The sequence below is a fragment of the Sturnus vulgaris genome, chromosome 13 (assembly GCF_052056855.1).
Source record: "Sturnus vulgaris isolate bStuVul1 chromosome 13, bStuVul1.hap1, whole genome shotgun sequence".
Taxonomy (NCBI): Eukaryota; Metazoa; Chordata; class Aves; order Passeriformes; family Sturnidae; genus Sturnus; species Sturnus vulgaris.
The window spans coordinates 17,482,914-17,498,775 of NC_142255.1; the positions used below are offsets into that span (position 1 = coordinate 17,482,914).

The 15,862-nt window shown below is 45.1% G+C and overlaps 1 protein-coding gene and 1 long non-coding RNA gene across 3 annotated transcripts in view; both read right to left on the reverse strand.

Moving 5' to 3' along the window:
* Positions 1 to 531: 531 nt before the first annotated feature.
* On the reverse strand, positions 532 to 8,196 carry LOC106852143 (uncharacterized). 2 transcript variants are annotated; one of them, XR_001402973.2, is made up of 4 exons: positions 7,998 to 8,196; positions 4,786 to 4,932; positions 3,937 to 4,201; positions 532 to 2,989 (listed from the first exon to the last, which is right to left on the reverse strand). It is a non-coding gene; the product is annotated as an uncharacterized LOC106852143 (long non-coding RNA). The 2 variants fall into 2 exon arrangements; XR_015806415.1 differs by lacking the exon at positions 7,998 to 8,196 and having other exon boundaries at positions 4,786 to 5,217.
* Positions 8,197 to 10,404: 2,208 nt separating this feature from the next.
* ADAMTS17 (ADAM metallopeptidase with thrombospondin type 1 motif 17) overlaps positions 10,405 to 15,862 on the reverse strand; it is a 157,268-nt gene continuing 151,810 nt past the window's right edge. Inside the window, exon 23 of the mRNA XM_088172812.1 lies at positions 10,405 to 14,672. Coding sequence (XP_088028938.1) covers positions 14,521 to 14,672 — 152 coding nt within the window. The 3' untranslated portion in view covers positions 10,405 to 14,520. The remainder of the gene's footprint in view (positions 14,673 to 15,862) is intronic.

The following is a 15,862-nucleotide window of genomic DNA, read 5'->3' on the forward strand; positions in this document are numbered from 1 at the left end:
TGTCCTGGGTCGGACCAGAACACCTCTGTGCTTTGCTGCCTCCAGGTCCGATCTGATTTTGCAATTTTTTGAGTATAAGGAACACCCTGAGCTTGAGAGAGGAACAGAAAGAACAGAAGAGTCTTCCAAAGCAAGATCCTTGACCTCCATAGCTGCGTGGCTCATCTTTATGCTTCCCAACAGGGTTCCCAGGTGTTTACTGGTGTGTGGCAACAATAATGAGCAAAAAACGCGTGGGGGCAGCAGAAGGCTTTGCTTCCTTGTCTGGGACTCTGTGGTTGGAGCATCTTTTCAAGGGTCCTGAAGAACTGAGGCACTCCCAGGTCTGAGGGCCACTGTGATGGGCACAAGCAGCAGCTGCTCAGACTGTGGCAGAAGGATGGCATAGGACAGAGGGGGCTTTGTGGCCTCCTGGGACAGGATGTCAGCACTGAATCCTGGGATTCTGTCACTGCATCTGGTCCTGCCCCAGTTCCTGCAGGCCCAGCCCAAGCACTGCCATGCTCATGTTAAAATCATGTTCAGCCAGAAGACAGTCACAGTGTTGTCCACAATGGAAAATTGGCTGGAGTGAAAATCCCAGAGTCAGATCTCACTGCTTCCTACAGGACAAGCCTTGCTGAGGTTGTTGAACCACAGGTAGGATGGGGCCCAGCATGTCCCTTTCAGTGAGGTGAAGTGAAAAAAAGAAGCTCTTACCTCATCACTGTGAAGAAAGATGAAGGTTTCAACTGCTACCATCTATTCTCTTGGAAACTTGGAATTTTCAGGTAACAGGAAAAAGCCTTGATCTTGGCTGTGAAGGTTTTGAAAGCCAAGTTTTCAGAGTAGGACTATTTCAGACAGAGAAGTGGCTACAATTTATACAGTATGGCTCAAAGATTTTCTGGCAGAGCTATCTCCAGAACAGGTGGCATTGTTCCTGCTCTGAGTGAGCAGAAATTCAGGAATTGCTTGTCCACTTGATATTTGCCTGATTGGTCACATCAGTCTCCTCATGATCAGTAATGTGGAGTCTGAGTGGTATTGGCACAAGCTGATGGAAATGGCAAGAAATTTAAAAATCCAGCAAAAGCCAACCTTGTCACCAGAAAAGATGATGGATTAATTATAATAAGGGATGGGAAACAAAACACCCCTGTGCTCCACGAGTAATTTAAAAAGAGTAAAATCAGATAAATTCCCAGATAGGAAAAGCATTTTCTGTAACTGAAGCTGCTACTTTAATTGGAAAATGCTGTTAACACAACTCTGACCGAGGCGAGGGCAAGAGCGCAGCAGGACTGGTGGAGATCTGCAAGTAAACAGCTGAATTGCTTCTCTCAGCCTCAATCTGCAAATTTCTGAAGCCAAAAGAACAGCTTTAAATGTAAAACTTCTGTTGGAGCTCATGCTTCAATTGGGCTGTGTGCCAGGACATGCAAAGACTTAGGGCATTAAAAGTCTCATGGAGATGAAAAGACAGTGGGGAGTCATTTGAGTTGGCTTGTAATGCACTAAGCTATAGCAGGATCTGCCTTCATTCCCTTCAAACCAACTTGTGGGGAGGCAAATTGAGAAAACTGATACTTTATCACTTGTAACTGTTACAGCAAAAGCTAAGGCTAAGCATGGCCCTGACGGATTCACACAGCCCTGCAGAAGGATCCCAGCCCAGAGCTGGCTCAGCCTTGCCAGTACCTGGGAAGTAAAGCAGCCCCTGAAAATTCCAAGCCATGAAATGATCATCTCCAGGGATGTATGAGCTGCTCTGTTGGCTGATGTTTTCACTCCAAACCATCATCTCAGGTAACCTTTAACCTCAGAGTAACAGAACAGGTTTGCACCTACCCTGGTCCTTCCAAGGAGCTCAAAGTGCTTTCAAAATCCCCAGCCAAGCAGGGCTATTGTGGTTCCTATTGCACAGTGGTTCCCTGAGTTACAGGGCAATGAATTGCTGCACCCAAGGCTGCACAACATGTCGGCATGTCAGGACATCCCAGATCCTGGGAAGCTGGGATGAGCATCCACCAAGGAATGAACGATGTGTCTGGCTGTCAATAAATACTGAAAAGAGCTGTGAACGGCAGCAAAGTGACACAAACACACTCCAATCACCCATTACCACCACAGCACAGCTGGCCAAATCCAGCTGATGTAAGGAAAAGGAAGAGGAGCAGGGCCATGCCTTTCACTGATCAATGCTGAATCTCCATGCATGGGATGGCTTCAGGCTGAGCATCACCACCAGGGGCTGGGAAATGCTTTGCTGGGACTCTTCACTCCCAGAAGCTGCTTTACAATGTTCCCAGCCATTCCCCTAAGTATCAGCTTGGACAAAATTAAAGACAAATTAATTCCCTTGGGTTTCAAGGACCCTGGGAAGTCACTAATCTGGTTCCTGCTGAGCCAAAGGCAAGGAAGAACATTGTTAGCAACAAGCACAGAAAATGTTCTCTAATTGGAGCCATGGAATGGGTTTGTGCTTCTGGGGAAACCTTTGTGTCTCTCAGGAGCACTTCCACCACAAGGAGAGGAGCCCCAGTAGGCAGCGAGGGCTTTTATCATAGTGCCAGAGACCTCCTCAGATGACAGGAAAATAAAAAAAAGACACACCAAAAGCTTCATTAGCCTTAAAACCTCACCCTCAGTCTTTGTCCTCGTCTGAAGGGGGAGAAAAGTGTTTCCATTTGTTTTGAGGTTGGTGTTAGGAAACTCTCCTAAAAGCCAAGGGCCAAATGCTGCTCTTTCTCTTCAGGAAACAGTCCCAGGGAATGGTCAAAGACACCAACCACACAGGGAAGAGTTTGTAGGTCCAAGGCCTGGGTGCCAGAAAGGAGATTCACCGTGGTTTCCTCCATGAGAAGCTGGGTCACACCCACAAGGACACCCTCAGTGTGGGATGTGGGTACATGGGACCAATACTGGCCATGATGCTGGGCTTTTAAATCTGCCAGGATCCCGGGAAAGCCATCCCAGGACCCTGTGCTTGGAGCATTAAAATCAGAGCCTGTATATGAAACAAAAAAAAAAAAAAGGAGAAGAGGAACCATTAGAAGAATTAAAGGGACTCATCAGCAGGTGAAAGGTGCAAAGTGTCATCTTTTGTGTTCCCAAGAGGGACATCACAAGCAGCAGAGCGAATACCACAGATAATCAGTGGGAAATGGATCAAGGAACCCCCATCTTGCCCCATTCCTTAAAATGCAAAACACACAAATGCTCAAAGCAAAGCACAATCCTCTCCTCTCATTGTTAAGTGTAAGCCAGAGCCTGTGGAAGCAGCTACAGTGAATTAACATGAGAGAAAGGAGCTGGATTGAATTTTCTAAGGGAGACAAAAACCCCTACAGGCATGTTGTTAAGAAAGAATGAGCACTAATTCTGTTTATTCTGATTCGTTTTGTTTGATTGTGCTTGATTGTGCTTGCCCTAGGAAATGTGAGAGCTGGTGGGGATCATATCAGCAAAGAAAATCGGAGAGAAACAAGTTGATGGTTTAGAGTTCATACAAACATCGTGCCAGTCACTGAATCAAAAGAAAAGAGTTGGCTCAGAGGCAGCCACTTATCTACTGATAAAATCCTCTTGGGGAACAATCTCAGAATGATGTGGAAGAGAGATGGGAAATTGTGCTGCAGAGCTATGGCAAGCAGTCAGCAGAGAATATGGCATTGTTCGGGTTTTTCCTTGCTTTCCTCCCCGTTCTTCCCCGTTTATTATTAGAACAAAGAGTATTTTTGCCTCTAAAAATCTTTGTGCCTAAAGGGGTAACACCGGGGTGCGCTCCTGCACCAGAGCTCAACTTCTAGGTAGCTTTGATTCAACTTTCTGGAGAAAATCCTAGTAAAACTCTTAGCTATGGATCTCTGTATGATCATTACCTCATCTTTAAACACCTACATTTACAACTCCTTGTTTGCAGAGATAAAATACATCACCGTGGTTTTAACTCACCAGAAAGTCTCTCCCAGCAGCTGCTCTCTGTGGAAGCGTCAGAGGAAGGAGATCAGGCTCAGGTGGCCAGAGAACACAAGCTGTAGCTGGCCAAGAGCAGGAGCTGTAAAACATGAGGCACCTGGAGAGGTGAGGAAATTCAGGACAACTTCTTGGTCCAGCAGATAAACCTTCTTGCCTTTTTTTACAGATGTGGTGTGCTTACAGATGTTCCCTGAAAGGGGCAGCAGAGACCAATCCCACACGATGAACAGAAAGGACCGTCCTGATCGGGCAGAAATAAAAATGAAGAGCAAGAATTATTTGCAATGTTTCTTTTCCTTGGCATACAGAGATTCCACCATGTGTCCACTCAAATAAAAACAGCTTGGACCTATACAGGCCAAACTGGGGCTGCTTGGTAGAATCTTGATCGACTCTGTGATCACTTCCTTTGGCTGCTTTTGAGAGGAGGGCACCAACTGTGCCCAGATGTGGGTGCTGGGTGTGCAAACACTGTGGAGCTCTATACAATGCACTGATTAACACCTATGTCACTACAGCAGCCTTTGGGCTGGCAAAAGGAACAGTGTAATTTGGGAAAGGTTCACTAACAGGCTTATGAATACTGCCACCACAGCTCATCACTAACACAATTTGGCTCCCACCTAAGCCTGAAAGAGGGAAATGAGGAAAAAGGCTGCTTAGACTATCAAGGTTCCCAACAGTCCATGTTGGTGTGAAGGTGTGAAGCAGGGAAGCCCATCTTGGACCATCTTTACAATCTCTTCCAGACTCTCTTGAACCACTCAGAGTTAATTCTAGAGCTGATCCAATTTGCTGCCTGGAGAAGAAGGCAGAGTTATTTACCTGCAGCAAATCCCGTATGTGTTGCACTGTCCACAGTCCCCAGTGGAGAGGATGGTTTTGCTGGTGATAACGTCCAAGAGCTCCAATCATGGGATACCACAGGCACAAACCATGCACCAGTCTCTTCATCAAGGATTTGAAAGAGGCCTAAGATTTGAAAGCAAGGAGAGGTGAGTGTGAGGTGAGAAGGCAGCAGAGGAGCCGAGGCAGCAAGAGCTTTATCAGGAAACCAAGAACCCTCTCTGCTCCTGCTCTCAGGATAGAACAGCACACCAGCAAATCTGGCTGCAGACTGAAATCTTGGCTTCCCCTGAAGCCAATGGCAAACATCCCACTGGCTTCAATGGGAGCAGGACTTCATGCCAGATCTCGTGCTTCCCATTCCTCTGCTGTAGCCATGAGAGCAAGCTTCCCTTCCAAGGCTGTGTCTGCAGCTAGAGCCTCCAGGAGCAGCAGAATGGCTCTCCTTGCAGCCTGAGAAGCATCAATGGGAAATGAAAGACTTATTTTTAACAGAAATGGTGACTGTCCTAGAGAAAAACTTGCTTAAGAGTTATGGGGCTCTCTGGAGCCATTTCTTTCTCTCTTAAAAATTCCCTTTAGGTTTTAGGTGCCCACAGGGTGCCCAGCAGCTCAAGCACAGCTTTTGGCTGTGATGAAATCATGAGTGGGAGAAGTGGTTTGAGCTGGGTTATGCACCTATCAACACTCATCTCTCTCAGTCTTAGCATCCCTCATTCCACACCTGCTCACACAGCAGCACGTGGACACGGTAGAAATTACAGCAACACAGCAAACAGGCAGGAGAAGACAAAGTTTGCCCATTTCTAGTTTTACCACAACACAGTTGATGAAGGAAGGGATGCTGGAAGAGCTGTGCACTGACCACACAGGGCTCTACATCTGCTCTGGCACGAGCATCCCTCTGCTGAAATGAGCATCTTGAGACCCCCAAGCTGTTTGTGAGGTGGCAAGGTCACATCTCCCATTTCCTGAAAATCTTTGCTTTCCTTGGCAGAAAGGAAAGACTTTGTTAGGGAAATCTTGGTGGGTGTTTTGTGATCAGTCAAGCACAGCAGATTACTCTAAAGTGCATACAGGACCTCCCATCTTCCTGACATAGGAAAATGATTCTGCTTGCTCCAGAAATTCAGGAGTCACCAGCATGGTGCTGACCACCTGTATTATTCCTTAGGTCACGTGGCATGTCTACTGGACAGATTGATGTCTGTACAGCTGACTGTTTGAATATCAATTCTAGAAGCAAAGGAAATTCTTCAAATCCCAGAGCACAAATGTGCACTGCTACAGAAAAGCAGGTGGAGATGTGCCAAGTTACAGCTCCTTAGCTGCTGCCCCTGTAAGGAATGCCCTGCGAGGAAAACTGGAAAATATTTCATGAAAGAGCAAAGATAACACAAGACAATCTGGCAAAGGGTAGAATTTAATATTAATGGCTTTCCTTTAGTCACTGTATTTCCTGTTCCTAAGTTAACCCTTTAAAATCAGCCATGGTGAGAGAAGGGCTATAAACTTTTGCACATCTAGAAGGTATTTCACTGAAAGATCTCAGAGCACTTTGCAAATAGCAGGGACTGCTGAGGGATGGCTTTTCCCTGAGGAGACTGTCCATGTAGCCAATGGGCAGATGCTCATTTGGCTGCTGAGGCCAAACACTGAAAAATTTGGCTACTCTGTAAGAACATCTTTCTTTGCCTCCCAGGTTCCTGTCATCACAGGAGCCCAAAAATGAGAGGAGCTCATTCCCTTGAGCTCAGTGTAAAAAATACCTTCCTCATGGACAGATGGGTAACAGACACAAAGCATGGATGTACTGCTGTCATTTCAGCCCACCAGCCACTTTAGAATCTTGTCCCTGCAGATCCATGGGTTACATGGAGACAGCTCATGGCTGTGCCTGGCTCAGCTGCTGGTGTACCTGAACATCACCACTAAAGCACACTGAAACTTGCCTTGAAAGGGAGCTGGACCAGCCCCACCTCCCTACCCTTCCCTGCCAACTGGTGCTTGCCTGGAGGAGTCCAAAATTAGTCCAAGTAGATAAGAGATGGAAAACGTGGCTCCTCAGAGTCCGGGAGTCCCTTGCTCAGAGGGGATCCTTCTATGCCCACCCACATCTTCCTCTAACCTGGCAAAGTACCTGAATTACTGAGCTGACTTGCCAAGAGAGATTTAGGCTGGAAACCTCTCTAGAAAGATGTCTCTCATTAGGAGCAGGGAGCTGGCTGGGGCACAGAGTTGGGAGAGGAGTGTTACTCATTCCTGCCTCACACTGGGCCCTTCAGACACTCCTCTCCTGCATGAGACACTGTTCTGTGACTCCTGGCAGAAATTAATGAGCAGAGCTGGTTGAAAAACTTTCCATCAAAACAGTGCTTCTGCTTTGCCAGAAGATAGTTGAAAAATTAAGTGGAAAAATTAGAGAAGAGAGCCTGGGTTTTGGCTGACATTGTTGGTCCAAAAATCCCAAACTTGGGATTTTTTAGCCAAAAATGGAAGCATTTGGGGAAGGCAGGGGAGGAAAGGGAGGTGCCTGGCAAGACTTAGTGATACCCTGAAAAACATCTAGAAAAAAATTAACAGATATGAGAGTGGTTTTGTCAATTTTATCTTCTTTTCTCCCATAGAGAAGGATACTTCTGCTTTTAGAACCATTCTATGGAGAGGCTGAAAACAAGTAAATAAGCTTTTTCTTTCTTACACATATGGCTACAGATGCCCCACAGCTTGTGCTATAAGCACAGGCAGCAGCTTGTGGAGAGACACACCAGAAAGAGCAGATCTCTGCTAGGAGCTGCCCAAGAGCTGATTGCCCCCAAACTGTAACTCTCAGAAAGGGACACACACAGAGCTGGTGCTGCTGTGAGTTTGTACAGCTGATGGGAAGCCTCGATAACCTCTCAGTTGCCTTGCACACAAATAAACTGAGCCATGGGGACAGCCAGGGAACAGGGCTTGTGATGGAAGGTACTGTGCACACAGCTGCTGCAAAACCACCCGTGCTGAACACTCAGGAAGCCACAGGCAGAGTTGTTGTTGCAGGGAGAATGGCACATGAATACCTGGGAACCCACAGAAAGCTCTTTTCCATCTTGCTTACACAACAATGTGGTTTTCCTTTTTCCCCTTTAAAAATGTTTCTTCAGCAAAACATGATTAGGAAGAAATAAAAGAGATGGAATCTTCCTTACCCTCTGGGAAATGTGGCTGACAGTATTTCTTGGGCTCAGTGTCACTGTCCCCTCCTCAGGGCATTACTGGCCAGTGATGTGATGGGGGAAGAAGCCATGAGCAAGAGCAGCTCCAGGGTGATGATGCCTGAGGAGAGCAGAATTCCAGTATTCCAGCAGGGCCCTTCTTCCCCAACACAAACCTGGGCATGGAACAGAGCTGACAGTGCTGAAGCCAGCATAGCACAGGTGGCACCAGCTCTGTGAGAAAACCAAAGGTTGTTATTGAGCAGTAGGGAGCAGGGGAGGTTCAATTTATAGTGATTTTCTAAGGAATCAGACCATTATTCTGGACAGGATTTATATTTTAAACAACACCTAATTTTTAAATTCAATCTAGATGTGGATTTCATACCTTTTCCTTAATGAGAGCAGCACTGGAGGAAGCAGACTCAGGAGTTCTGATGTGTCCTGGCAGGGAACTGCTGCAGGTCCCCTTGCTGACAGCCCGAGCTTGACACTCATCCCACCACAGCCCAGGGTTACAGTCCCAGCCACTTCCACCACAAGCAGCTCTGGCTCAGAGCCCCCAGAGTGATAAAAGATTTCTTGTGTGATCATCTCAGGAGGGAAGTTTGGTGCCAAACAAAGCTGCAGTCTGGTTGGTTCCTTTTGTCATCAGAGACAAAATCAAGGGGAAAAGTATGGAGCTGGGGAAAGAAATGGAAGCTGAAAAATGTTCAAATGTCTTTTCTAAGAAAATGAATAAAGTCCAACCCAAGAATGGCTTGTCTGGTTTTGCTGGACAGGCTGCACTGATCTGACTCTGTTAGAGGATTCCCCTTTTTCACTGATCTCTCAGCAGTCTGAGTACTTTGACGTCCTGGCTCCAGAAAGGCTCCAGTGATGCTGCAGTGTGCAGTGACCTTACAGGAAGCTGTCAGTGATCCTTCAGCAGCTGCTGGTTTATGGGGTGGTGGAGCCAGCCCTGCAGACTGGTGAGCTACCAGTGCTCTCCTGGTGAAAAATGAGTGTTTTCCTCCATTCCAGGCCACATGGAGAGCAGCATCCCATCCCATTCTTCCTTAGACCATTGGAAGTGTGAGTACCTGGAATGGGAGCACATCTGGCACACATCCTGGAATTCCACAGCACACTGGTGTTGGCACTGACACTATCCAGCAAGAAGAATACATCCCTTTCCCCATGGAAATGCTCCATGTGGTGTTGGGGGAAAGCACAAAGGAACATTTGGTTTTTCACTCTACCAGAGAGCACAGTCCTCAGCAGTGGTAGTCGTTGAGCATGGGGCTGATGTGGGGATAAAGAGTTCCACATTTTGGAAGGAAAATTCCTTCCAGAGCAAGCAGGGTGCTGTCAGCTTGCTGTCAGAGACAGCTGAGGCTGCCATGGACACCAGGAGAGTGAAAGGAGCAGGTGGAGTTGGTGGAGACAGAAGTGACCTCCAAGAGGGGGAGGAGGGATTTTACCTTCCTCTTGTGCCAGAGCACCAGAGCTATCTGACCCCACGTGCCTTTAGTGACCTTGGCTAAGGTGTCTTAAATAAAAGAAACCCAACTGAGCTCACAGGGAAGGGCAATGGCTTGGGTAGAAATGGGGATTAGGAAAAAGAGAAAAACAGCAAACAGATACATGCAAAATAGGCAAAGTAAGTATATAATCCTACTGGATTTATAGGAGAGATATTGGCACATACCAGGAACATTTCAAGCCAAATGTATGACAGCATTCCTTACACCCCTCCCACCCACTGCCATACCCCAGCTTAATGCAAAGCCCTTTGGCTTCCTCAGGCTTAGAGCTAGGTTTTATTGTTCAAACAGGTCAACAATTGCAATCAGATGTTGACTGCAGGCAAGGCACAAACACGATGATGTGTTAATGTACTGCACCACTTGGATGGAGTTTCTGCAGTGCTGCTGCTGTGAATGGTGGCAGCTGGGTTGGCATCTCCCAAGGCTGCCTCAGAAAACTGGGAAGCTCATCAGTGTTGTGCCATGAATCTGGTGTGAGATCAGTAAATTAGCCCTGTTATTAAAGTATAAGCTCCATTTCTGGAAATCATTGTGGGAGGAGGGCTTTGGTTTGTTATAAAATCATAGAATCGTTTGGGTTGGAAAAGACCTTTAAGATCATCAAGTCCAACCCAGCACTGCCAAATCCATCACTCCACCATATTCCTGGGTTTTTGGGCTGCTTTAGAAAGGTGCTGCTCCCACCTCCAAGTGGCCTTTTAACAAGAATTGAGCTGGAGTGGGATACAGAGGATGGCATCTTTGTAAGACAGGCTGGGAGAGGATCCTACAGGTGTACCTGACTGCAAAAACAACCTTCACCATGCTGGGGGGAGCTAAACAGTACAAAGATGCTGGCTAGTGCCTACAACAAAGACATCCAAAACACGTGGCACTGAAGTAATTCCATTTATTTCACACCAGGGGAGAGTGCAGCTAGGTTATGCAGATCCCTTCCCAATGGATGGGATGGTTTTGCTCCAGTATAAATTTCCACATGCTCAGCACTGTTCATTGTCAGGGGGTGCCTGTGGAGCTCCAGCACAGCAAGAACAACCTTCCCCAAAAGCACTCTCAGAACATCCCTCTCCCCCTCCCCACAGCCTGCCCAGGCACACTCACAGATATCCCAAACAGAGCCTGGCAGCTGCTCCCAGACAGGAATTTTCGACTGTTGTGTCATTGACCACAGACCTGGCAAGGCATCATTCAGGTGTTAACATCCCCACGCTTTGTTTTGCAACCTGACCAGGACAAGACCCATCATTTCTTGTTTTGTTAGCACACTGAGAACTCTGAGGTGCCAGAATTTTACTGCCAAATGACCTTTTACACCGACCACAGCAATTAAACAGTTGGCTTGGATTTAACCAAATCCCAGTCTCAGTCCAGTATTACACAGATGCATAATGTACCACTTACAGCTTCACTCCTTTCTCCTAATTTACATGCTGTTGGGTTTGCTTTGTATTATTGTTTCAAGTTCAGAAACCTTATTAAAATTGTTATGGAAAAATAAATTTATTATTCAACATATTCAATTTGTTCAAAATGGAATGATCCTCTTTTTTTTTTTTTTTTTTGGCTTTCATTTACAACTGGTTCCATTCAGTTGGACTGTTTTTTATCTTTTTCTATTTATAACCAGCACCAAGAAGAAAATTACCATGGATACAGTACATATGCAAATTAGCTAATGGAAAAATATATACATTTCACTCTGTAATGAGAAAACTTAAATGATATTATTGCCATGGAGAATATATCCCTGTATTATAATAAAATATCAAGCAATAATCGACTGCTACGATTCTTTTCCACCAACAAAAAATAGCACCATACATGAGATAGTGAGAATCTACACTCAATAACACAATTGTGCAACTAGAAATGTACAGTACTTTAGTAACAGTACAGAGTATTGTTTACAATATGGAAATACCACCACTGTAATCAAAAGAGCATCAATCTCTTATGAACAACTAAGAAAAGTATTGTCATAGATACACTGAAACAAACAGCTTTTCTTTTCACCAGAATGTGGGAACTGAGGGCAGGGCATAGCTGTGACTTCACTGTAAAGCTCCTATGAAGTGATAAAAACCAGAAGTGCAGGAATATTAAAACAGAATTAAATTTTTTTGTTATTATTTTTCTGGCTGTTATGTGATGGGGTGGTTGTCACGATGTGAAGTAAGAGAACTGAATAAAATGGAGCTGTGTTGTGCCATCAGTTCTTAATCAATGTTGGGGGGTTTGATTATAAAAAATAAAAGGTTGATGCATGCTAGTCTGTGAGCTGTGAGAGCAAGTGAGGTGGTTTTTTTCTCAGTGCTCATACAGTTGAAAAAAAATCCTTGTAAATTCCTGTTTCCTTTGATAGGACCCAGAACTTGGACCCAAGTGTCCTTTGGGTCCAGAACCCAGCAGGTTGGGCCACAGGTCTAACGAGCCTAGCACCCTGTTCTGGACAGTGGCCAGTAGTGAATTATTACTGAAAAACATAAAACCTAAAATCTTTCCTCTCCTATGTCCTACCTTTTGCCTAGAGAGGGTCACAGATCAGCACCAGAAGGAAAACGTTCCCTGCTGTGGAGAAGCACCTTTGATTCCCAGCAATGATAATTCACACAATTCTGCCAAAGTAATAGAGAAAATGTTGCTCATGAGAAGAAAAACAGCAAATTCCAAACCGAGTGAGGGGTGTCAGGGGACTCAGGGGTGGCTGTGGGACAGGGAGGCAGCAAAGACAGTCCCAGTGTCACTACAGGCAAAGGGTGAAACACCACTGTGAATTACTAAGATAAACCAGGTCCTCTGGGCTCTGTTTAATCTCTTGGAACTTTCTCATTAGCAGTTCTTCCACCAGTTAATTTGCCAAATTGAGTATCACCTGGTATTGTCTGAATCTTCCCTGTCACCCCTGCTAGCCATTTTCCCTTGATTATTTGCTAAGTACTTACTCAACCTCTGGGCTGGGCAACAGAGTGGGAATAACAGAAAAAGGAGGTGTAATCCTGATTATAAATTGCCTAAAAAAATCCAGTACAATAAAAACCAAGCTGGAATCATTTCCCTGATAGAGAAAATCATCTGAGGCATTGGAAAGCAGATCTGTTTGAGACAGGCACTTGAGGAAAAAAGGTGTGCAAATGTGCCCTTGTGCATCAGACCAGCCCTGTGCACATGCACTCATTTGCACTTACAAGCACAGATGCAAATGTGAAGCCCACACAGGGTCAGTCTGTTGATGAACATTTCTCCCTGTGCTTGAAAAATTTAGCCCTTAATAAAATGCTAATAGGTTATTCCAGTGAGGTCCTGGATATGGAAAGAATTGTACTAAGCAAAAATTGCTTTAAAGACTTGTTAGGTACTGAGAGTCTTTATCCTTCCTTGCATTGACAAAAAGTGACAACAGCAACAAAGACAACTTGGGCCAGCTGTGAGCTGCAAGCCAGCCTGGCCCAGGGGCTGGGGGAGTAGCTGGGCTTGGTTCTGTGCTCAGCCCCAAGGAGCCCAAGAGTCACACACAGTTCTAGAGCGAGTACAAAGCTGCAATTATCCAAAGGGCTCTGCTCCTGCCACGAGGAGGGGGCTGAAACTCAACCATGGCCTTGAGCCCTGACAAGAGAAACGATGCAAGATGTGATAGGGAGACACTGATGTGTGTGACAAGGGAAGGGACAAGCCCTGCCCTGGGCAGAGCTCCTGTTTCAAGTCTCACATGGCAGAGAGGAGTCTGGTTTAAAGTGCAGAGACATGGCAGAGTATTGTGTGTGCAGCACCTGTAAGTGCTCTGACAGCACCACAGAAGTGACACAGGGAGCATTCAAAGACACCGAGGAAATTCCCAACCCCTGAAAGCAATCAATGGAAGCCTGAGCCCTCTGGCTTCCCACAAGCTCCAGGTTACAATTTGAATGTCTTGCATCCCTGGCTACTTCTGGTTATTCCAAAAGCTACATAACCTCAGCTGTATAAAAGAGCCCAGAGATAGGAAACACCTGTTCTGCTCCCCACTATATCCTTTTCATAAAGATTGTTCCAAATTCAGTTTCTGTTCCAACCCTATCCAGTTTCACAGTCCTCTTATAAGAACCAACAGTCTCATTATCTGATTGACTTCTAAAAATTGGAGAGAGCTTAGGCCAAGCAATCCCTCACTGAGCTGTACTGGATGAAATGATTTCTGGCTTCTCCCATCTCATGTAAATGGTTTTGCTTGTTTAAAAATAACTATCTACGGCTGTTAATAAGCTTCCATTTCATTAAGCTCAGAGAAAAATTAGGTTTCATAAAAGAAACTCTATTATTCTGGGGAAAAGATAGAAGATTGTTTTTAAAAATTAGAAGGAAAAGCACTCCTTATTAGTGGCTCTAAAATTATGACTTGGAATGTTGGATATAATTATACTCAGTTTTCTGTAGGAAATTCAGAGATGTCCATCCTCTGCTATCAGTTTTCACAAGCTTTTACAGAAAATCCTCTCTTTAAACTAAGCCTTTCATTTATGCATGTCCCTCCAAGCCCACTCTGCAGTGGGATAACTGCTGGGAATTGAAAACAACAGATAAAAGCCAAGATTAAAAGATTAAGTAATGTCTCTACCTTTGCTGAATTATTTTGCCAGAGGCCTTCCTCCACGGAGGTACCCATAACCTTATCCAATGTAATCACTTTGCAACTCTTGTCCTTTTCTTTAATGGTAGCAAGCCATCCAGTGGCTGGTGATTTAATATATTAAAAAAGCATTAATGAAAAATGTGAGGATGTCAAAGTATTCAGAAATTATTGGCTCCTTGAGATGACCCTTTCTGTGTGTTTTTTTTAAGGTGGATGAGCAGATGACTTTGGTATCCAGTCTGTAGGATTAGTTTCAAGTCTCATTAGGTGTGCTTTGGGATCCACCACGCTGTAGCAACTCATGAAGTTCCAGTACTCAGACCTACTAGTCTGTGATTTACATACAAACAGCTGGAAGACTCTAAGGAGTGGCACAGGTTCATTAACTCTTCTGCTGCATCTTGTTTGCATAAAAGTCTCTGCAGGTCTGGCAGCAGCGCTGGTACCACCGCATGTCCTGGCACAGGTTCTTCTCACGGATCACCCTGCAGTACACTGTCCACTGGTCCCCCGTGCACTTGTAGGTCAGGGCAGCTTGGGAGGAGACAAGAAAGGAGAAACTGCCAGATTAGCCAGGGAACAGCACTGCAGGTGTGACCAAGAGCCCTGCAGCTGAGGGGAGCAGGGCCACACTCACTGCTGGCACTGGAGAGCAGGGGATGTTCTCTCTACCAAAATATCGGGGGTCTTGGAAGTGCTTCCTTCCTTCCCTGGGCATGAATGGGGAGTGCAAACCTCCTCATGTTGCACCTATTTTATCTCAGAGGCAAACGGGCCTGGATGAACAAAACATCCAAAGATTCAGCCCAGATTTAAGGTCATGAACTCCAGACTGCAGTCAATGGGATGGAGATGAATAAATCACACACACCTGGCAAGAACACCTGAGACAGACCTTATCAGATGGGAGAGCTCACATAACAGGAACTAAGATACAAACAAGGCCAGGACTAATATTTCAGAGGTCCAATGTCCCTCACAGGTTGTGAAGGAAGACAGGAAAGAAATGACAGAAAAAATTCCTCTGAGTGTGTCGTCAATGAGAGACACTGAACACAGACATAGAAGTCAGGTGAGGTGAACTCCACACTTAGATATTTTTGGAAATGTTATCCAAGACAAAAAACCATTCTGAAGTAGGGACAAGGCAGCATGGGGTCTGTAGGCTACTAGAATTGTTCTCTCTTTTTTTTTCTTTGTTTTGTTTTTTGCTGATGCTCCCATTGCAGAAAACAGAAAATTCTGTTTAAAGATAATCAAATTAGAATTGTTTATAAGCAAAAAGAGCAAAACACTCAATGATATGTCTTTCTACTAATATCAAATATCATTGTTTCTGGCCCTGGTGATTCCAAGCCTGGTTTAGAAACAAAAGCATCCCAAATTGCTTGCAGATTACTTTCAGCAGGGACTTGAGCCTCCTCAGTCTTCTAAACACATGAGCATTTTATTGCTTTGTCCTAAAACGTGAATTAGGATGGATTTCTTGTCTCATCAGTGTATCAAGGGCTTACTTCTCAAATGAAATGTTTTTCTTTCACTCTGCTCTTAGTGCTAAAATATCTGGGAAGTACTCTCATACTAAAAGAGGTTAGAAGCCCCTCAGCATGAGTGCATTTGCAAGAATGAAAGTCCCCATCTTCTCTTAAAACATTTGGTAAACTTTCGGAGAACAAATTTCATTTCAGAAGCTTCAAGTCCAGTCCTAGTTAAAGTGATATTTA